Below are 24,280 nucleotides of genomic sequence, written 5' to 3' on the forward strand. Positions count from 1 at the left end.
TATCATGTAATTTCTAAAAGACTTTGAGTGAAATTGTCTTGCTATGGTTGAAAAAGTGGTAGTGAGGAAAGAGGAGGCTCTAACAATTTTATGGCAGCTGCTCAGACTTCCCCCTCGGCCCTGCTTCAGAGGTAGCTGGATCCAGTACATGCAAAGAGATTTGCTGTCTTACATTTTGCTAGTTTTACTTAACCAATAATATCTTTTGGAGTTGCAGTGTTTCTGTCTCATCTAAAACCTGATAAATTTTTAGTTGGAGACAATACCTAATCTTCACTGAACCTCAGTAGCTATATACAAATGAGTGGCAATTCTTTTACTACAAGTGAGAAATACGTATTTTATGTTGAATGTTAGGTTTGTGTAAGCAAGTGAAAAAACATGGGAAATCTTTGTTAATGAACCACTTCCAAATTGTCTTCCTGTACTTTCTAAACTGGTGTGAGGCCTCTTCAGTGCCTTTGCGGAGGATTCTATTATCCTCTGATTTATGGGGAAAAAGTAATTTCTTCAGTGACGCTATAAATCATAGTTTAGTCCTGTGATAAAAGTGAAATCTTCCTGTATATCTTGAGTTTGTATCCTGAACTTTGTACCTGCATGAAGCCAGTCACTTTTCATTCTTCTTGCATGTGAAGTTATGTTACTGTTTTCTTTGACAAATTAAGTATTCTCCAGTGATTCTATGCACTGATTTTGTAAATTAATGGTGTGGCGTATATAGGACAGCATTATGGGGAAATTCTTGTTCGCTTTCTGGGAAATTGGTACAACTGAGTGCCTCTGTGAGGTGCCTGTATGACACTAGTGTATGCAGCATGGGGAGCAAACAGGAGGAGCAGAAGTCTATGTGCAGTTAGAGCTACGATTTTACTAGAGTCACGGAGACATAGCAGGAAGGCTCCCACAGTGGGAGTGCTGTGATGGACAGGTACAGGAAGGACAGGCCAGGAAGGTGAGGAGGGGCAGTTGCTCTTTACCTGAGATGCGTGGAGCTCTGCCTTGAGATGGATGATGGGCCAGCTGAGAACACCACATTTGTTTCCACTTCCTTAAACCAATCATGATGGTCTTCTGTTAACTTTCTTTTATGGCTCATCCTTGCAAAACAACACTGTAAATCATGTTTTATTGTCCTTGCCAAAACAGTGTTGTAAGCCTTAAATACTTCAGACTAGATATTCAGGAATGTAAGTATTCTCTGAAAGAAAATTATTTCTACATGTTTTTTTGAAGGCAATTATCGTTAGCTTGTCAATGTTTATTAAATCCAGTAGGCCTACAGAACATGTATTGGTTTTTTGGGACTTGTCTGGGAAATTAAAGTTTCTTTACAACCATGCACACAAAATACTGCTCAAGAAACTGCTCACAAAAGATGATTGAGGGACCCCCAGCTGGAGGTGGGGAGAGGGGGAGAGCGCAAACAGCAACCTGTAATTCTGTATAACAATGTTCTGATTTTAAGCTTTATCTTTTCTATAAGCAGACTGTAGAAGAATTAAAAAAAAAAACCACAACAAAATTCTGACTAGGGCTTTCCTGCACCCTTCTTGACACGTGCAACTCTTGAATGAGGGAAGCCTAGTTGGTCTTCACTTTCTTCTTTTTCCATCTTCCTCTTTGTTTTCCTCCCCAGTTCCCTCAGGATCACAGTGATCCAGCATTTCTCAGGTATTTTCAGAATGTAGAATGTTTCTCTCATCATAGAATAAATGTATCAGAGATGACATTCTAATTTTTCATGTTTATGCAGCTTTTAACCTCTGTTTCTGACTTCAGTAGTCATGTGGAGACTGCAGTAAAACGTGATTAGTAAGGAAGAAAAATGTGTGTGATGTAAGTCATCTCACTAATCTGATGTGGCTTTTGGAAACTTTGGAGGAGATGTGGGACAAGAGCCTGTGTTACGCAACTAGATCTTTCATAGTTTAGGGATCTGTATTGTACTTCTATCAGTTAATTTGGTGAATAATCAGAAGTATGGACTCCAGTCAATTAATTGTGCACCGAAGCTATAGTTTCATCTAGAAATGCATGCATTTTAATTACATTGACTACAAAATTAATCTCTAAGTTGCCATATTAAAATTGCAATTCAATGTTATTTGAAGACGCAACATCAATTTTTTCTCCAAGTTTGCCAAGAAAATACTAACTATGGCTGAAACTTATCAGTATTCTTAATTTGGCATATATTTGTAGCTTGATTCATTCTTTAAGCACTGTTTAGTTCCAGCAAAAGTATGTCTGAAAACCACAAGCTCTCTATTGCACAAAATATGGACACTTGATTATTCAGTGGTGATTCACTAGTGAATATTCAGTGGCAACACTGCCCTAGAGCTGTACAGCTGTATTTATCATGTGTTTCTCCTGGGTATAGCTGGTTATTGCAGCAGAGATTTCTGGAAATCTTGTTCTCCTATTGCACATGATATTTATTTTACATTTTTTAGATTGCTTGTACCTTACAATATCAATCCTACTAATAAATCATAGAATCATTAAGGTTGGAAGAGACCTCTAGGATCATCAAGTGTAACCCAACGCTACCATGCCTCCTAAACCATGCCCCCTCAAGTTCCGCAAATATGTCTTTTTAAATACCTCCAGGGATGGTGACTCCACCACCTCTCTGGGCAGCCTATGCCGATGCCTGACCACTCTTTCAGTGAAGAAATTTTTCCTAATACCCAATCTAAACCTCCCCTGATGCAGCTTGAAGCAGTTTCCTCTCATCCCATCACTAGTGACTTGGGAGAAGAGACCACCACCCACCTTGCTGCAACCTCCTGGAAGAAGCCTGTGTATTGCTCCACATATGAAAGCTATGCAGAAACAACTGCTATGTTATTTTAGGCCTAAAATAGAATATGATGGGTAGTTGATATGGCAGTTAACTGTACATATGTAGTTAAACATGTGCATGACTGCCACGTAGACATGCATTATCTTTTGGAATTAGTTTAAAATAATGCATCAAATTCCAGATTTTTGAATATTGATTACAAGCTACTCTTTAACACTTTCAAAAAGATGCTCAATCTCTGAAAAACTAATTCTGTACCCCAATTATGGAAGTGGAAAGTGAGCTGAATATGCAGTTGTTCCTGGCCTTCCCAGCTGCTTTGAACTAGTTTGAATTGGAAAGGTGAGCCAATACTCTGAAGTAGATGTAAAGAGGATTTGGACAGTCTCAAAAGACCAGTAAATCAGTGCTTCCAGAAGGTCTGGACCATATGGATGGTACATGGCAACTTCAAACTGACAGAATACAAGCTGCAATCAAAAATTGATCTTTACCTTTGCCTCTCTGCCCCTTCCACCTGCTATGCAATCCTGCTACCTTGCTTGTATTGAGCACTATGGTTTTAATTTGCATTTTAATAAATGTAATATTTTAATTTGCTGGGAAAGTATATTAATTTAGTTAAAGATTTTGCTCCTCCTTTACAAATCTACTGTTAGTGTGTTTTCTTAATTTGCCTGTCAGAATGTCATGAAAGACTCAGTGGTAAGACTTTCTATGGCACCTGTGTTTGTAAAGCTGACAAAATGCATTTTAATGGCAATTTTGTTAATGATAAATACATACTGGTGATTGTTTTCCATTGATTGCAATTACTTTTAATGACCTTTTTTCCCCAGTGTTTTCTTAGCATTTGAATTTGAGCTCACTGGTCTCACTCATAGCTCTTTCACTTCCCTTTCTTAAAGCTGGACATTCCATATGACTTTTCTGAACAAGCATTTCTACTAGGCTTTAAGAAGCATTTTTTAAATTGTTTGATTCTTTTACTTCATACTTTCTATTTCTACATGAAGAATATAATTTGTAAATGTCCTAAAATACTGCTATATTTTTAAAATATTCATAACAAAAATGAGTGGTTCATTTGAGCTAAATCACCCCACCCCCTACCCCAAGGAAGAAGAGTGTAATGAATTTGCTACAGCTTCTGGGCAGCTGCAGAGATTAAACCTTCCCTTTAATTATTTGTCTTTAAAGTTTTGTGAGAAATAGATACAGGAATACATTCTTTTGTTTCATTTGATTTCTGATGTCTTGAAAAACATCAGAAAATCTATATCTGTGAGCAGATTAAGAGGGTGAAACAACTTATGGCAACAATTTGCTTTTCTATGTAACTCTATGGTAAGAAATGAGGATAATGGGAATAGTGAAATAAATGGAAAGAAAGAGGCAAGGAGATGGGAAACTTTTGTTGAAGATAATTCTGGATATGAGACCATGTTTTTGGAGGGAGATAAACTACAGAGGAAGTGTTGTGGTTTAACCCCAGTAGGCAGCTAAGCAGCACAACAGTCGCTCACTCACTCCCATGCTAATGGGATGGGGGGGGAGAGTCAGAAGGGTAGAAGTGAGGAAAACTCATGGGTTGGGATAAAGACAGTTTAGTAATTTAAAAATGGAAGAAAAAAACCCAAGAAAATCAGATTATGCAAAAGAAAACAATTGCTCACCACCAACTGGCTGATGCCCGTCCAGTCCCCAAGCAATGGCAGCCCCCACCAACCTCCATTCCCCCAGTTTTATTGCGGAGCATGACATCATATGGTGTGGGATATCCCTTGGGTCAGTTAGGGACAGCTGTCCCAACTGTGTCCCCTCCCAATTCCTTGTGCACCCCCAGCCTGCTCACTGGCGGGTCAGTGTGAAAAGCAGAAAAGGCCTTGACACCTTACTGCTCAGCAGTAACTAAAACATCCCAGTATTATCAACACTGTTTTCATCACAGATCCAAAATATAGTCCCATACCAGCTGCTATGAGGAAATTTAACTCCATCCCAGACAAAACCACTACAGGAAGACTGAAGAAAATACAAGAAATACAGTCTGTGTTGATAAAGTTGGTAGAAAAATATGCTGTTGAAACCAACAAGAGGATGTGTCTGTAGGAGATAATATTGTTACTTTTAATGAGGGTTTTTTTCCTGTTGGTTTCTGTTGGCTTACATTTCAGATTAGATAAATGACATTATGAAACTTCGATACTCCCAGTGAACGTATAGTTTGCATAAAGCATCTTTAGACTCAGTGTATAGAAGGTACTTCAAAATTGCCAAGTTCAGCATTTATTGAGGCACAGACTTGCTCTTTTCATCCTTAAAGTTGGTTTGGAATGACTTCATATATTCCAATAAAAATTTGATCTGTAAATAGGCTTCTTGAATTAGAACAGGATTATGAAATTTGAAAAGTAACTGGCTGATGGGGAGGGAAAGGAAAATGATGGCATAGTTTCTCTTCCTACTGTAATATGTATTGTCATCTTCTTTTCAAAGGAGTTTTGAAGAAGTCTGATGGATGGGTTGGTTTAGGTTGCTGTGAGCTAGCTATTGCTGTGGAATGTCGGCAAGCATGTAAACAGGTAAGGCTTTCTAACTTTTTCTATGGTTAATGACAAGTGACGCTGTGTTGCATTCATTTATATATTACTGGTTGTGAACTTCAGGCTTAATGTATTTTTTTACATCAAAATTAAATTATCACATAAACTCTTTTTAAAATTGCAGAATATAACATGGTACTTCCCAGGAAGTACTACAGGTGATAAATGCCAGCAACCAAATTCCAAAAACCAAAACAAAAATTTAACATTTTTGAAGTGAATTTTCAGTAAAAAATTAAAAGTTCATATAAACCGAGTTGAAAACCTAGTTAAAAAAAAGTGGTGGGGTTTTGGGGTGAATTTTTTTTTGATACGTATTTTCAACTGTGCTGTAGAACTAGGCTGCTTGCTATGACTTGGTGAGCCTGAGGAAGAAATTTTAGGACCTTAGGGTTAGCTGTGGCTTTTTTGTACATTCTGATGCCACATTTAATTGCTTAGTAACGAAGATACAGGTAAGGTGAAATCTTACTGTTCCAGTAAGTTCCAGTGTGAGAGCTGGCAAGCTGGCTGCACACGTGTCCTAGCACCACTGCACTTGGCAAATGGAGCTAATCCACTTAGTTTTGCTTTGCAACCAGTAGGCACGTGATTATTACTGATGTGTTCTAGTTTGTTACTTCACAGTGATTTATTGACTGAATCAATAAAGATTCTGAAGCGCTCTGTGGTTATGCTGAACTTAATTTATTATTCTATTGATTTTTTTTGGTCACAATCTCTACATGAAAGTTGATATTTTAAAATACTGCTGAGTGGAAGGCAACATGTGGTTACAGCCCCAAATAGATTTTTGTGCCTCTCCAAAGAGGTTTTTGTTCATCTGATGGAAGAAAGTTGATTTTGGTGCTACTGAATCACTATTTTTGTCAAGTGACTATTTGAAGCGTAATATGTAAATTTAGCAATTACCTTTTTATTAAAAATCTGTGAAGCACTTTGATTTGTTTTTTTCCAAATGTATGCTTGTGACCTTAAAAACGTCTTCAAAGTCAAAGAGCGTATAAATATTTATCATCATCCTTGTAGGTCAGTTCTGGAGCACAGATGCAGTTAATGTTCACTGTAGTATCTTGCATGTTACCTGTGTAATCTTAATCCTGGACCAGCAGCCTACTGCAAATTGTTGTCGTGCAAAAAAAAAAGAGATGCTCCTTCACCCAAAATCATATAGTTTAAAGTATTTGACAAGAGATGAGCAGTGACTATACAAACTGTGTACTCACTCACTGTGTGGAAAAGAGATGAGGAGTGTGTAAACCAACTGGGTACATTTGGTCTTCTGAAAAGAAGATACATACATCTGTTCCCAAATGCATTTCTTAGCAAAGTTTTCAAATTTATCCAAATGTTTAAGTGTTTTCCAAACCTGATACAAACACTCCCACTTATTGCAGTGTTCTATGAATTTCTGTCAATTTAATCTTATGATTGTTATTTCATTTCTCATTTTTCTTAGAATCAGATGCTGTATTTTTTGATGGCAGACTCTGCTGTCTCAGAATCTTGGCTATATTTTGTACTTGAGCTGACTCTGTGTGATACATTACATATGATTTTCATTCAGACTAAAATACAGAAACTTGCCAAACATTAGGGATAATGGGAAATATTTGGATTTTAATTTTGATTCTTGAAACTCGAGGGAATTCTGGAGAAGGTGATATGGTAGGTCCAAGGTCAGACTTTACCTTGGTGTTATAAATTACTGGAGGGGAAAATCGCTAGTGTTAGCAGTAAAAATAATTTTTAGTATCTGTCATATGAAAAAAGAGCAAGTGGTACACTGTCGAAAAAAACTGATCTGCAGTTTGAAGGGAGAATTTCTGCAACTCAGTTTGATGACAGGAACTGTAGAACTGTACGTACAAGAGGGAGGATAGGGGAAGGAGGCACATAAGTGGTACTGAGCATGCAAAATGGGGAGATTTTTAGTTCTTCCATTTCCTAAACGTTCCATGTATTCTGCTCTATCTGGTAAACTTTTCACAAAAACAAAGTTGCTTTGTGCGCTTCCGGTATTAGCTAACTTGATGCAGAAATATGAGGTTTTGGTATGTCATTAAATGTAGTATTGACAGTCATGGTTTCTGCTTTTTTTTCCTTAGTTTTACGTAGATTCTTCAGGTTCTTAAAAGGGAACATTGAAATACATTATGAATCCATGGTTATCAAAGTCAATATAATCTTTATTTTGCAATATGATTTTATTATTTTCTACTAGAAATGGAGAAATTTATCTGTCTTTCAGGCTTCTGCAAAGAATGATGTTTTAAAGATCTGCAGGAAGGAATATGAGGTATGTGTGTATCTTGTCTGGATATGTCTTATTAAAAATCACCTGTCTTAAATTTGGTAAAAAGTATCCTGTAGAAGAGGGAAGGTCCAGTAGTCTTATAGCCATATTTCTGGATACACTCATTTTCAACTAAATGTAAATTACCTGTCTCTACAGTATTTGTAAAAGGACAATCGTTTCTGTAAAAGGGGCTTGTCTTCTTTCAGACTTGCATATACTTTAATTTGAATGAAAAAGATGCAACTTTCAAAATGGAGACATGGATTCCAGAAAAGTTTGTTTCATAGGAGTTCTGATGAAAGTTGGCATTCATCGTGAGCATTCATTCCATCAGAAACATTTCGGCTTCTGTAGTGGGAAGGTCAGCTTAAAAGTGACCTAAAGAAATAAACTCAGGAAAGAATAACCTTTTAAGTATCCTATCCTAATGCTAATCATTTCAAATGAATAATTTTTTGTAACATCAGTGAAACTATGAATGCTTGCAATTATTTTTACTGTTCTGCTCTTAAAGTTAATCAGAGTATTTTCAGAAATCTGCCTTTACCTGTATTCTTTTTAATACAGTTTGTTAGAAATGCTATTCTGCTAGGACTTCTTTTCTTTTGATCAGTTTCTTAATTAAACACGAGATTCCTCCTCCCCTCTTTCATCTCATTTCTTCCTGCCCTGAATTAGGTAGTCATGCATAAATTCTGCTCATAATCAACAGTTCAGGATACCAGACAATCCTCTGTTCTCTTGATTTGGGCAGAAGTGTAGCAGGTTTCCTGTTTTTCCAGATATCATTAAATTCATTTTTTCCCTGCTTCAGTCCATTTATCTAAGCAGTTTACGGAGTATTTTGCTAGACTCTTCACTGTTGAAGTTACCATAGCTTGTACTCTTACAAAACGAATTTTCATTTTAAGTAGTTCTGTCTCCTCTCACGCTATGATATGCTATACTGTCATCACCTGTAAGCTTCTCCTCTATTATGCTGGTCTGTTTCCTTCTGTTTTTTCTGGATTTCTGCATTGCTGTAGGAGAGGTTGGCCAATATGGGTTGAAGGAGAACGGGAGAGGAAAGGTAAGAGATTAAAGAATGACTACAAAATGGTGATAGTCATTTTATTTACTTTTCCTAGTTCTTCTTTTACTAGTTTTTATCTGGAATTTTGGAAAGTGGGTCACTCACTCTTATTCAAGAGTGATCTTGCTGTTATTGTACAGAAAACCTTAACCCTTTCTATCTGTGCAACACTAAAAGAGAAGGAGAGGGAGAAAAATGATAGAAGAAGGAATCAGTCTTCTGGTTGGTCAAGAAGGAAAGATACTTCTTCAATGAACACTAGGAAGTAGTAGATACAGATATTATGTTAAAGACAGAAGTGAAGTATATGATGTGGTAGATCTTCAGTTATTACTGAATTTTGTATGACAATGGGCTTTCCTATGTATCTAGGCTTACAGGTACTCATGAAAAATAGTACCTGCAATGGTCTCAAGAGACCAATTGGTTGGTTATATAAAATTCAAGGAAGTTTTGTCTAAGGTAGGAGATTCCAAAAAATACTTCTGGAGGGAACCTGTACTTTTTCACATCCTAGTCGTTCTTTCTCCTTTTCTTAAAAAAATTTTCTTGGTGCCTTGGTGAATGTGTCCTGCTCTTTCTGTAGTCTGTGCCTGTGACCAGTACCATACTTTGTACTCAGTTGGGTTGGCTGGGGAAGAAACCGAACAACTGGGAAGGGAGTGGCTAATTAAAACTGAAAGAGGTGACATAAGATCAGAAAGAGCCTGTGCATCATAGAAATGAATTGTCATACATACTGTGTCTGCCTTTGTGTTTAAGAATTCATACTTTATTCACTAAAAATGAGGATCCAATTTGAGAATTAGTTTACAATATAGGTCATGGTGCTGTTCATAAGCTCTCAAGTCTGTTACTGAGGTATTGAATATATAAGTACATGACATGTAAGTCAAAGCTAGCTGAATTAAGAACATAAAAATATAATTCCCTTTTTGTAAACAGTCTCATAGCTTAGCAACTTTTATAGCTTACATACTCACGTAAGGATTTCCCGAGGATTTTCACAGACTTCTTGCAATAGGTGACTGAACTGCACATAGTACTTTCCTCTAAGCTTTTGAGATTAGGGAAGCAACTTCATGAGACATCCTTCAGCTTCCCAATAAGTTAGTGAGCATGAAGAATGAGGTAAGTGTTCAAGGGCAGGGCATAGGGTTCAGAGCAGTTGAAAAAACCCCGAACTCCAAGCAGGCGGCGTCACAGAGTTTGAAGTTGCTAAGTAGAGTCTTAGGTTGTACAGTAGCAGAATCACTTTAGCACTGTTGTGCCAACTTTACACAAGATTAATTGAGATTATTTTTCTGCTGGTCATACATTTCTGGATTAATTTTACTGTAAATGTTTATGAAGCTTGTGATTCTTTTAATTGGGAGATTTTAAAATGAATCATGTTGTAATAAGCTACTCATTTTTGATCAGCGCTTTGAAGATTGAGTGTCCTCTTAAACATTTTTTATTTTCAAGGAACAATGCATACAAAAATTTAACACAGCTTACTGAATATTTTTGGGTGTTACTGAAATGTACTTTAGTTGCCTTCTTTTGAAAGATTTTATTGGGGTAATTTTTTCCATCTTCTGCTTCTCCAATATTCATTTTATCGTCTTCATTTTTTCTCTAGTTCTATGCGTTTCAACTCTTTTTTTTCTTCCACTACTTCTTCCAGCTTTCTGCTATCCTGTTCATCTTCCTCTAAAAAGAAGGTAGGTAATAGTCACAGGAAGAAGAAAAAGTGGAGACTGTGTGGATTTTATGTAGGATTTTCTGCTTTTCCTATTTTCAAAAGTTCGATGTAAAGTTAAGGTTCATTTTTTAAAAGACTGCATGGAATATATGCTTGGAAGAGTAACTTAAAATAGTTTATAAAGCTTGAAATTAGCTTTGAAGGCTTTATTATTGAATTTGAGATCACTTTTCTCTCTTTTGTGCATGGAAAGGGTAGTACTAAAATTTCCATTAGATTGTAGCTCTTGAGTCTCTGCACTGCATACTGTGAGTTCACCTCTCTGCACATTAAGAACTCCAGTTCTTATTTCATGTGTAGTAAATCAGACATTAAAACTTCCCTAGTTAATTGGCATTATGAGAGCTTTGCTGCAGCACTATTAACATCTGCTGTGTAGTCGAAATATAATTGGAAAAGTTGCCAGTTATTTAGCTTCTGCTCTTAAAACTATCTTTGACACATCGAAGTAAACATTTTTTGGTGTCCTTGGACTGTTTAAAGGTATTTTTGCTCTCACAGATTTAAGCACTGTTTAGCTTAATCTGACTTCATTTTCTTACAGTTTTAAGTACAGAAACTTCAAATGCAGTGCCTGCAGCTTCCAGTGCTGTAGTAGGGATTCAGAAAAGTGTTCACTGTGCTACAGTGTTGGCTTGTTTTATCTTCTAGGGTCATACGATCCTGCATTATGCTGAGGTTTTAGTGGATGCTGGCTACTAAACCTAACTGTTAGTGTGGATTACTCAGAGACAAAAGATTATAACTCAAGGAGCTGTTTAAGGCATCACCTAAGGAAAGGTTCCAAAAGAGTTCTAATGAACTCCTGAGGCTGTGTGTGGCCTCTGGAAGTACTACTTAACGAATTCAGGGTGGACTCTGACCATATAGTAAGCATCGTAGCTAGTATTATTATCATCTTCTGGTGCTTTTTGTCTCTATTCTCTACTGTTCAAATAAGGTTGATAGAACACTCAATCTTGCCAAAATTTAAGTTCCAGTGATTTTTGTTCTACCTCACTGTGCAAGTGTTCTGACTTCTGTACTGGTTTACATAATTGAGGAAAATCTTGGTCTTGTTAATTACTACAAGTTTTTAAAGTTCTTAACAGATGTGCACCGTCATTTGAAGCTCCAGCTGACTCCACTAAACCTTAGTGTGTTACCTTCTGACTTTTATTTTCTGTTGATAAATTCTAAGATTAAATGAAGTCAAGGAGAGATTAACAGGACTTTCATTGCTGTTCTCGCAGAGTGAAGCATTTTGTTTCCTACTGTATTTGTTAGCTGTAGGGAATACTTCTCAATTAAGATGGACTTAATCGGATAGGATCTATATTAAAATATTTAACATGGTTGGGTTGTCCAAGACAACAGTACTAAACTTATTTTTCTGCCAGAGTTAGTAGAATACAGATATCATGATAATTTTTAGGGAGGAAAATAATCTTTGATTTTTAGCAAACTACTCTTAATTTTTTGGCATGAAGGAATAGCTTCACTGTCACTTTTAATTCAAGACACAGGAGGCAGCCATTTAGAAAATATATGCTCATAATATAAAAGCATGTCTTACAATGCAGAAGGCTCCTTCCTTTAGCAAAATGCTCTGCTCTATTTGTGTTTGTGTGCATGCATTTTGGTTTTTTTGAGCCGTTACCTGCAGCTGATGAGCTCCAAAAAGAGCGAAACCAGTTAGGTCCTGCAGTACTGGCTAAAATTTTTCTTCAAGGAGCTTCTGGTAAGGAAGACTGGACAATGCTCTCTGCAGGATAAACTTCAATTGCCTTTTTCAATTTCCGTAACACCAAAAGATCTCTGAGACGCTTTTCTTTTAAGGCATACGTGGGTTTGTTGCCTGCTACTTTCCACTCCTTCTGTTTATAGTCTCACTAGCTTTGATCACCAGTTTCAGCAGCATTTGGTTTTAAAAAAAAAAGAAGTCTGAAATATGAGACTAATGCACAAGTAAAACAAATAATTATGTTCGTGTTTCATAAATTCCAATATTGCCACCTTTGTTCAGTCAATATTTTATTCACAATTTGGAAGTGGAGTATCAGACTCTGTGCCTGTACATGGTATTGTCTTTTTATCCTCATTTTTCCAGATCTTGATGACTTAGTTCTTCCTTTAAAGAGAACATCCCTTTCTGCTCTTTTGGTTTTTGTGGGGTTTGTTTTGTTTTGTTTTCCCTTACCTATATCTCTGCCTTATCTGTTGCTTTGTTTTCTCAGTCTTTCTCTTCTGATAGCTCACTAGCAGGTTCAGAGGGAAACTTGAATGGGCAGAAAAGCTGCTGTTTCCTTAAGTGTGAGTGCTTCTTTACTAGAGATGGGTATTAACCCTGTGTTCTGTAATGAAATTATGGTTAGTAATTCAAATCAGACTGTCTAATGCTGTTATCAGCTTTGTATACAAGCAGGTGACTACACACTTTTTTAATTAAGATTCTCTATGTCTGTATAGCTGCACTCCCCACATGTGTACCTGTACTTTCTGGGAAGCTGAACAATTATCCAGACCTACACAAAGAGCAAAGTCAGCACCCTAACTAGCACTGTATTCTGTGGTGGCTACAGACACTACAGTTTCATGAAATACGGTGAGTTGCTTTAACAACTCAGTGCAGCTGAAGTTCTTCCTGTTCCTTCCGGCAGCTGCCCTTTTTCCACACACATTCCCTCCCACTGCTAGCCATACAAATACACTTCTCCTTATACTTTACTTTGCCTCTGGCAAGTCCATCTAAAAGATGATATCTAAAAGATTATTCTGTTCTAACTTAGTATTATATGTGTTGAAATCACTGATCTAAATTCCTAGGATGTGAGAAAAATGAGATTTTAGCAGGGTTACTGAGAAAAATCAGGTCGTGAGAAGATGATTAGTGCCAGAGCCGGTGTAAAGGTGTGCACAAGACTATACAACTGGGAACAGGGAGAGAAGAGTTTAAAACAAGGTGGAAAAGAGGAGTAAGGCCACCTCTTAACAGAAATATGAGCATTATTACAGTGATTCAGCAGTCTTGCAACTATAGTTTCAAAGTACAGAAAGAAGATTTATTATCTTGTATGGGCATCCTGTCTGTATAAAATTGGTGTGTAGATTTGCTAGAAGAAGATAATTTTGTCTCAACTTGAGCCCTCCTTTAGAGGAGGAACACTGGTAGACACAATAATCTTCTCAACATTCTTGTCTGTGTTGCATGTAGTTATAAACTGCAATCTGAGCTAACAGGGCCAGTGGCACTGTTATCCCTGCACTGCTTTTTAATAACTTCTTTGTGAAATTCAACTTTTAAATAACACGACAATTTTTAGCTGAGTTTATAGAAGCATTGCTATAAGCATCACAATTCTAAGCATTGCTTGTTCTGAGAGTGTGGTCAAGTACTCAGGTATAACCATGACAGACAGACTTAAGCCTTTTCACGAGCCTCTACTATCCCAGTGCGTTAATAAAGTTACAATGTTGGTTTTACCTGGCTAGTTAGTACGCCACCTTCCAGTGCTCGATACAGGGCAGGTGTGGAGAAGTCTTAATTTCAGCAGCTCCTGAAGACAGTCAGTTTGGGGTCAGGGCAATGTTGTGTATGGCAATTCCTATCTGACAGTTGTTTCTTTTTTCAAACGGAAGGTCCCAAAGAAACCAAGTGGCCACATTTAAAGATGACTTTCTGATAACCATAATCTGGCATCCATAGGATGTATGGTGCTCTAAAAATGACATGAACCTTTAGGCAACAGTATAAATCTGTTCTTTACCAATGTGGGGTGGTGACTCTGTCTACATGTTCTGTTTCCATGAGTTCTTTTGTCCCTCATCTCTGTTACACAGATGAATGGGTGACAGGATTTGCTTTGTGGGTAGTAAAGAGGGAAAATCTGAAGTGAATCAGATGAAAACTTGCTGCTGGGATGAGGAATGTTGCTGCAAATCCATTCTCATTCTCAGAGAATCTATGCAGTATCTGTGCTCTTGGGAGAAAAGAGCTAAAATTTGGTAGAGAATATTAGAAGAATGACAATATGTCTGAATTCTTGCTTTGTGAGGTTTTGGGCATTGTTTTGTGTAAGGTAAACTTGAATTTCTGTGTGAAGTATCTTCAATAGACCTGTGCTTTTATTCATGATCACTAAAATTATAAGTAGCTGGTGTTCATGGAAAACTAACTTACATTTTCAGGTTAGGTTTGCGTTTATTCTCTTAAGGTTGTTAATCTCAGTGCCACATCTGCCATGGTTTACCCATGGTTTAAATTAATTTCTGACTGTGAAGAGAAGAAAGCAATGCTGCGCACTACAATATTGGGACTGTCCTCTTTAAAATCTTGCATTGGACTGTTAACATATTTCCCTCTCCAAAAATATATTATTCAAAATATAATAAAATTGTGAGACTGTAGAAAACATGATTGTGGCACTATGGTTTTCTTGGCATAAAGAGTAATCGGCAAGTTGAAACTTGTGATTTAAATTACAGCATAAAATAAAATCATTTATGTCACGATACAAACTGAAACATCAAGGCTTGAGGCTTTTCAAATCTAAATTAAAATGTGAGTCTTCCGTCTTTTGGTACAGTAAGTAATTCTTTTGGCTCTTCAGATTTTCATCAGAACTGTCTATTCAGGAATGCTAATTCATTTGAATGTTAATTCATGCATAGATAGCCAATTTGTGTTCTGAAGTGTTTACTCTTAAATGAAAACAGAAAAGAGGATGAAGATAGCTATGAAAAATAAGAACAACATTTTAAAAGAATCATGTTTTTACTTGGGTACTTACAAAACTTTAATGAGGAAAAAAAATATAAAAGGGAAAGTACAATTGTAGAATTCTCCAGTTCTCTAGTGGAATACATGTGCTTAATTAACTTCAATGAAATAAGAAGTTGGGACTCTATAATATTTACTGCTTCTGGTGTCAGGATTTAAGATGTCTCTGAAGGTGAGTAGATAAGGGAAAGGGTGCACATAGTGGGGGTTATGAAGCTGTCTTGTAGAGAGATGAGACTGCCTGTTTGTGCCGCTCCTCTGAACAGAGTGTGTTCCTAACTGAACATGAGCAAGCTGCTTGAGAGGAAATCCTCAGCATTCAGATGTTGTAGTTAGTGGTATTTTTATGAGTTAGCCACTGGGAGATTTGATCACTTTGATATTTACTTTGCTTTTCTCTGTAATCCTACTTAGACAATAGTGGGGAAAATAAGGATGCTGCCAAAACAGAATAATTGACTTAAATGATCTCAGAGAAGAAAGTAAGTAGAGAAGATTAATTGAAAAACAAACTCTACACAATCTTTAAGACAAAAAGAAAAGTAAAAATGTCAAGAGGATTCCTAACACATTTGTATTTTCCTCACTTGAAAAATGTAACACTTCTCTCTGTTTGCACCAGTACAAATTTTCACAAAAATACCCCAAAGATTATTGAGGATACCCACTTCTCTCCAATGCAGAGAATTGTAGTAAATACTAGTAACTAACACAGATGAAGAATCTAGTGAACTACTGAACTTAAGTTAGGTCTCCATTTTGAGGTCTCTTCTCATGTAGAGGTAGTAGCACATCTGATACTCTGCTGTACTGAAGCAAGATTTTAATTCCACAATATGTTTGTGGGCCAATATGATGGTGTTCCTGTTTTCTTCTCTAGATGCTGTGTAAAATACAAATTTGTTTAATGATGGGGATAGATGAAATGAAGGAGATCAGGAACTTTATGAAGATCGGGATTGTGTTTTGTCACTATGTTAATATATTTGATGACTTCCTATAATCTTGTATTCTGACAAGTGTGGAGGTCAGGTGTGGAAGGGGTTCAAGTTTTTCTTCTTTTTCACAATCATATAATTTTAAAGTCTTTGATAGTTGGCAACTACTTTGTAATTTCAACCTTATGACTTCATCTTTTCATGGAGTTCTGGAAAGCTCATATGTGGTATCTGTTTTTTTTAAGAAGTAGTGTGCTTTTTCAGTGCGGGGAAGAGTGGGGTAGTTTGGGGCAAGAGTTCAAGTCTTGAGGGAGGTGATTCTGCCCGTCTACTCTGCTCTGGTGAGACCCCACCTGGAGTGCTGCATCCAGCTCTGGCGTCCTCAGCACAGGAAGGACATGGACCTGTTGGAGCAGGTCCAGAGGAGGGCCACAAAAATTATCTGAGGGCTGGAGCACCTCTCCTGTGAAGACAGGCTGAAAGAGTTGGGGTTGTTCAGCCTGGAGAAGAGAAGGCTGCAGGGAGACTTTATTGTGGCCTTTCAGTACTTAAAGGGGCCTTATCAGAAAGGTGGGGGCAGACTTTTTAACAGGGCCTGTTGTGACAGGACAAGGGGCAATGGTTTTAAACTAAAAGAGGGTAGTTTCAGACTGGATATAAGGAAGCCATTTTTTACAGTGAGGGTGGTGAAACGTGAGCCTAGGTTGCCCAGAGAGGTGGTAGATGCCCCATCCCTGGAAACATTTGAGGTCAGGCTGGACGGGGCTCTGAGCAACCTGATCTAGCTGAAGATGTCCCTGCTCACTGCAGGGGGGTTGGACTAGATGGCCTTTAATGGTCCCTTCCAACCCAAATGATTCTATGATTCTGTGATTGATCTATCAATGAGAGTCCTCTGAAACAAAACAGCAGAGTGTGCGTGTTTCCCTTAAGTCATTTAACATGTATTACATCCCCCAACTGTAGCTTTTGGCTGCAGTTTGAGGGAGCTGATAGCATGCTTTAGCTTTTAAGGTATATTGTTGAGTTAGTTTGTTAAGATTTTCTATTTGCATATGTGCATCTGTGCAGAGTTCTTTTTTTCACATAGAATCTTTAAAATTACTGTAATTAAAAAAAAAATACCAACGCCCACAAACAACAAACCCAAACATTTTGGGACATCCTATTATAGCATGCTGTTTCTAAGTTTGTCCAGGAAAGTCTGCCTATTTACTTACTTGACTATTGATCTATTTTATTATGAATGCACACAGAACTAAGTTGACTACTGATCTTTTAATATCCTGCTTTCAGTGTTTTTGTATAATGTTTTTGTTTCAATTCAATCTAATTGGAACAAATAGTAACGAAGTTAGATTTATTAGCTCATTATAAGAAATGACTGGACACTTAAATATTTATATGAAGTTTTCTGGCTTGTAACACTATTTTTGTTTTGATTTCAGAATGCTCTCTTTAGTTGTATTAACAGAAATGAAAGTAAGTATGTAATGAATAGTTTGGGGGTTGTGTTTTTCTTTTATATTGTTCTTTTTTATCTAAAATGTAAGAAATTCATATATGTACATATAGATTCAGTTCCACAGAAGGACAAATTACAAGCATAAATTTTCCTCCTGAAGTGATAAGGGGATTGGACTGTTCGTATATTTTATATTAGGTTTTATTTTGTGTATCTGTTTTTTGCCCTACTTTCATGATTGCTTAGAAGCTCATTTTTTCCTTCTGCTTTGTTCATTTGATGAGTGTTAAGTAACAAAATTAAATGTCTAGATGAAATCTTGCACCATGCAAGTGTTTTGTTGCCTGATGTCTGTCTATATAAAATGAAATCAGTGTGTCAGAATTAATTCTAGAAGAAGTATTTCTCAAGAAGTGTATATTTAGTAACATATCAAAAATGGGTGATACCATCTGTGTGGTTTTTTTAATAAGTTTTAGGACACTACTTTCATATTTCTTTGTATACTATTAATATTTGCCTAATAATTCAATCATAGAACAAGTTTGGTTACCTTAAGAACAAAATAGCTGAAGAGAAAACTCAGCTGGCATGCTGGTGTCTTGAACCTGAGTTCAAGATGGCTCTGGGGACTTCTTTGCTCAGCTAAACAAACAAATTTAATTTGGCTAGTTACAGATATTCCCAGTCATTCTGTAGACAGAGATTATTTTAATAGAACATAGAGTAATTTAATTTTTTTTCACAGTAATACAATACCTTGAGCATCATTGTGTGTGGTACAGACATGCTCATTTCTTCATTTCTCTGTGTGTAGAAACCTATAGATTTTCTGTTGTTTGTTTCCTCAGTGGGGTCAGTCTGTTGCAGTTATGCAGGTCATCATACAAACTGTCGGGAATATTGTCAAGCAATTTTTCGGACAGACTCTTCTCCTGGTCCTTCACAAATTAAAGCAGTTGAAAATTACTGTGCATCTATTAGCCCTCAGCTTATACACTGTGTGAACAACTATACACAGTCATATCCAATGAGAAATCCTACAGATAGTAAGTATAAAAAAATCCTTCTTTACTGAACATTATAAAAAAATACTAAAAATGTTTGAGGGTTGTATATACTTTTTATATAAAATGAGTTGTGTAAGTCTGTTGTATAAATTGTATTAATGTATTTCTATATTGTAATTATATTAATTTATATGATGATAACTTTTGTAGGTGTATTACTGGTTTTGTTTTTTTTAAAAAAAATTCTGCATATTGCTGGTTTTCCCAGAGCTGATTCTGTTTGTATTTAAAAGAAGCAATGTTATCTGAGGTTATTTGGTGGGGGAGAAGCCTCCTTATGGCACTTCTCTGAGGGCTATTATATCATGTGTCTTGGTGCTTGTTGTATGCTTGATCATTGACTATTTTTTAATTTTTTTAACAGGTTTGTATTGCTGCGATAGAGCAGAAGACTATGCGTGTCAGACTGCTTGTAAAAGAATTCTAATGTCAATGAAAACAGAGCTTGAAATTGTTGATGGACTTATAGAAGGCTGTAAAACAATGCCTCTCCCTCAGGATCCACTTTGGCAATGTTTTCTTGAGAGTTCAAGATCTGTTCACCCAGGAGTCACTGTGCACCCTCCACCTTCAACAGGCCTTGATGGAGCTAAGCTCCATTGCTGTTCTAAAGCAAACTCTTCCACATGTAGGTCAGTATCTCTCTACCATTATTTCCAATTTTGAAAATGCTTCAGAAGTTGTCTCGCATCGGGCCTTTCCATAAATCTTGCTATGTACATCAAATAGAGTTCTGTGAATCCTATTGAAAAATACAGGTTTAGGTAATCAGGTAAACAGTGTGTCACGTTCTGTCCAATACTTACTTTGTATCACAAAAAGTACTGTTCCCTAAGAGAAATCACACTATTCTCACTTTTAGCACTGGCTTATTATAGCAGAAATGCTAAGTTAATGAAACTTATACCTTACTTGTGGTCATAGTAACCAATATTACAACAAGATGAAGAGGCCTTAACCAGAGGCTAAAGAGAGCCAAGGGGGTAATGAACTGCACAAACTCTCAAGTACCTCATTGCTGCATGTTTGAACCTTAGCCGTATTCCTTACCAGATGCTATTCAGATTTTTGTCAACGAAAAATAACTTAGGTTAGCAACAAACAGTACACCTGATTCAAACATCAGGGGAAAAGAAATGTGTTTTGCTTGCCAATCATTTCCATAGGAGGAGAAGGTGTGATTTGAAGTTGAAGGGTGGGATTAGTTGTTGTTCATTGTCATGTCAACCTAGATTCATTACAAGTAAAATTAGCACTGATCTTCCACAGTGAGTGTAGGCTGTTGTGATCAGCAAAGAAACAGGCTCTGCTATATCTAAACAACTGCTGTTCTTCTGATTTTATTTTCTTTGTCTATATTTTTTTTTTCAGAGAGCTCTGCACTAAACTTTATAGCACGAGCTGGGGCAATTCACAGAGCTGGCAAGAATTTGATCGCTTTTGTGAGTATAATGCAGTTGAAGTTTCCATGTTGACCTGTTTAGCAGATGTACGAGAACCTTGTCAGCTGGGCTGTAGAAATCTTACTTACTGCACTAATTTTAATAACAGGTAGGAGAGACACACTGAATATTTTATAAAGGAATTCCTGTGCTTTGATTTAACAAATAAAATAAAATGTTTTTCAGGCTTACTTTGAGATTGTGTATAGCTGTCTTTCTGCAAATATTTTTTAGATAATTTAAAAATAAATAGTTTTTATTTAGAGTAAACTTTTGGAAATTTATTTAACAATAGACGTAACAAAACTTACAAGAATAAAAGCTAACCCATGAACTTGTAAAATGTCATCATGTATTAGCAGCATATTCCTCTGTCTTACTGTATAGACAAGTAAGGCATCATTACTGGAACGTTGTATATTATAAATAAGGTAAAAATTCTTGTTAAATGTTTCTCTTTTTCAAAATTTCTTTTCTTTCAGAGATATTTCTGTGGTTTTATACTCTACAGGGCAAAATGTATGATTTAAAAGTGGTGTCTGAATTAGTAATTGCAAGGTTACAATTGAAATAGTTTTGCGTTTTAAAAAAAAATAAAGATTTTGTTAGCTGTTAGAGATCTCTGGCTTTTCTTTGAAGTAGTATACAGTGGCATGGGTGTTTTATGAGTAGTAGAATCATATGTGATAGATACAGCCTGGGCAAATATAAATGATAAATCAACTTGCATTAGTGATTCACCAGGAAACATTCGCACAGATATTTGGGATATCTAAGATATTTGCTTTTAAGTCAGCTTTCTTCAGGCAAGAAAAATTTAAGCTATATTTGATCTAAGAGGTAGAGGTAAGAAGGAAGTTTCAACACTGAGTCTTAAAGAGCTTATTTTACCTAAAGGCAAAATTCAAATTGATTTTAATCTTGCTTAACTGTGGAAGGGGTTAATTTCTTTTATAAAACAAAAAGCAAGACATATCAAGGTTGTAGAACTCATATGGTGAAAGGTAAAATGTGTGGTGTGTTATTTTTCTTGGATACATGCCATATCTTAACTTCTTCTTTTAAGACCAACAGAACTTTTTCGGAGCTGCAATACTCAGTCAGACCAGGGAGCCATGAATGACATGAAGCTATGGGAAAAAGGGACTATTAAGATGCCATTTATAAATATTCCTGTGCTTGATATTAAAAAATGTCAACCAGAAATGTGGAAGGCAATTGCCTGCTCACTCCAGATTAAACCTTGCCACAGCAAATCTAGAGGAAGTATTATCTGCAAGTAAGTACTGTTACGGAAGAAAACAGTTTAAAGGTTCTGCTAAGGATTTTAATGGGAACTAAAAGGCTGCTGTAGGACCGTGTTTGGCTTATGTTAGGAAAACATGGCAATGTGAACATGGAAGGAACATGAGCTCGTGTAGCTGCCATTGCTTGAATCTCCATCACTGTAAATAGAAGGTGCTTGCCTGTTAATGAGATGTTTGTATATGCTTCCATTGTAAAGTTGATTTGTTGTTGGGTTTTTTTTCGGCTGTCTGTAGTGTCTATAAAACCTTTCCTCTTTCGGTTTTGGGACCTACTGGTGATTTTCAGCTGACAGAAATGTCTCAAAAAAATGAAGTTTATTTTTTAAAAAGTTTTGAAAGTAGGGAATTGGGTGGAAAAGAGACCAGTTAATAGTACAGGTAGTGAGATAGAGTTCAACCCATATTAGACATTGATAAATGAAGGAAATGCTTGGTCTTGAAAGGTATATGCATATGATGCCATAGAAAATAAAGATCACCAAGCCCAAATTAACGGAAGAGAAGTGCAAGCTTTTCTGTAAGTGTTCCTGTCTTTGTGTCACAAATGTGTTCCTCTCCCTATATGCAAAATGTAGCATATACATATATATTTTTAGATATATATATATATATAAAAACACTGTTGTGAGGCAGGAGGGGTGAAGTTGTAGATTCGGGGAAGGGAAGAATGTGGAAAGAAATCTTTTTCATATAAGACCATTTTTCTTCAAGTAGTGTTCATGAAGTTCTGTTTCTTTATTTATCTAAAGATCAGATTGTGTGGAAATACTGAAGAAATGTGGAGATCATAATAAATTCCCTGAAGGCCACTCAGCTGAAAGTATTTGTGAGCTCTTATCTCCAACAGATGACTTGGAGAGCTGTATCCCTTTGGATACATACCTGAGTAAGTAGCAACATACCAATGCAACAAAATTAGAAACCAAGATGCTTTGAATGCTTATCATTGCTTTTAATAACTTTCATTATCTCTTTTAAAGAAAATTGTATTGAATTTGAGACATTTTGTTTAGTGTATTAGAGAAATTGAATTTTTCAAATTGCTATAGCTCATTACGTTTATTCCTTCTTGTATTGGGTGTATATAGCACAGTTGTTTTGGTAGTGGTGGAGGCTGCAGGGGCTGTATGGGAAGATGTCAGGGATTGCACTGTGCCAGGCACAGCCAGCTCAGCAGCAGGCCCACTGTAGGCCAAAGCTGAGTCACTTAGCAAAGTTTGTGGTGCCTCTGTGGAAGCATGTTTAAGAAAGGGCAAAATGTGGCAGGCAGGTGGAGGAGGAGGAAACTGGCGGAGTGAGAAACAGGTAGAAACAAGGTCAGAGCCACAGGAGGTACTCCATGGCAGAGCAGGTGTTAACAAGGCAGCCTGTGGAAGACGCCGTGCCACAGCAGGTGGGTATACCCTGAAGGAAGCTGCAGCCTGTGGAGGGCCCTTGCTGGAGCAGAGAAATGTGTGGCAAGGAATGAGCAGAGAGAAGCTGTGATGTACTGACCATAGTCACCATCATCCCCCACTTCTCCCAATCCCCACTGCATCACCTGGGGCAGGGGCAGAGAAATCTGGAGTGAAGGAGTGAAGGTGAGCCTGGGAAAGGGAGGAAGAAAGAAGTTGCTTTAAAGACTGTCTTTTTGGTCCCATTACCTGAATCTGTAATTAGATAGTTATTTGAATTGGCAATAAATTCAGTTAATTTTTCCCAAGTCAAGTCAGTTTTGTGCGTGGTGATAATTCTTAAGCAATCTCCCTGTCTTTATCTCAACTCATAAGCTTTTCTGTTCCTGTTCTACCTATTTTCCACCCCCATCCCATTTGGGGGTGGGGGGGAGGGATGGGACAGGACTGGGTTGGTGTTTGGCTGTTAGCCAAGGCTAACCCACTACACTTCTCTTCAGTGACTTCATATATTCAGTGCAAGTACACTAATCTGTATCATCTAATAATCTGGCTTGTTGAATTTCAATGATTTTTATCCACTTGAAAATAGACCCGCTAATCTTACTTTAAGAAAACCCTGTTCTTCAAGAAGTCATCTCACATGCCAAAAAAGTACAATAATAATAAAACCACTAGCACTATTTATTTACAGGGCAAAAACTGGATCATGCTTGGGAGGACTGATCTCAAATAAATGTTTCTTAAACAATAGCATGATTTAGAGCACAACTTCATGATGTACAAAGCTACTTTTGCCTGATGCATAAACTCTTCTTTAACTGTGCAATTAGGATAACAAAAAACGAAGTTAACTCTTGGGGCAATAGAACATGAATTTAGTAGGTATATGGAAGAATGAAGTTTTTGTGATTCTGTTTTCTTCTAGGTATCTTATCCCTCCGTGTGGAACACAACTATATTAGTAAAATTTTATCTTGGTTCCAGATTTCATTTAAATGGATCTTTTTACATGATTTTCCAAATCTGCTCTGCCCTACTACTACTTGCTATTGCATATTTATCTCTGTAGGATTTAGACCTTTTTAGCTTTATAGGATTTCTCTCTTTTATACCTTCTTCCAAATTAAATTTTGATATTTCTTACTCAGAATCCCAGGAACTTTGAAAATAGTAAAATTTTGATTAGTGAGAGCTGCAGCTGAAAGCATGCCTCAACAAATAAGTTGTTCCCAGAGAGACAATGTATTGAAGCTTTGGTTGGTTCTTTCCCTTTAGCTGTTGTTTTTCCATGTTGTTTTCCCTTTCCATAACCTTGTAACAGGAGAACATTGCTAGTGAGTTAAAGGGAAAACAGAAACAGAAGTTT

The 24,280-nt window shown here is 36.8% G+C and overlaps 1 protein-coding gene across 1 annotated transcript in view; it reads left to right on the forward strand.

Moving 5' to 3' along the window:
* Positions 1–24,280, forward strand: part of RECK (reversion inducing cysteine rich protein with kazal motifs) — a 62,385-nt gene that overhangs the window by 16,801 nt on the left and 21,304 nt on the right. Inside the window, exons 5-12 of the mRNA XM_075083846.1 lie at positions 5,312–5,397; positions 7,670–7,717; positions 17,682–17,715; positions 18,550–18,747; positions 19,133–19,400; positions 20,140–20,319; positions 21,277–21,489; positions 22,267–22,403. Of these exons, the coding sequence (XP_074939947.1) occupies positions 5,312–5,397; positions 7,670–7,717; positions 17,682–17,715; positions 18,550–18,747; positions 19,133–19,400; positions 20,140–20,319; positions 21,277–21,489; positions 22,267–22,403 (1,164 nt within the window). The remainder of the gene's footprint in view (positions 1–5,311; positions 5,398–7,669; positions 7,718–17,681; positions 17,716–18,549; positions 18,748–19,132; positions 19,401–20,139; positions 20,320–21,276; positions 21,490–22,266; positions 22,404–24,280) is intronic.

This window comes from Phalacrocorax aristotelis, chromosome 2 (genome assembly GCF_949628215.1).
Source record: "Phalacrocorax aristotelis chromosome 2, bGulAri2.1, whole genome shotgun sequence".
Taxonomy (NCBI): domain Eukaryota; kingdom Metazoa; phylum Chordata; class Aves; order Suliformes; family Phalacrocoracidae; genus Phalacrocorax; species Phalacrocorax aristotelis.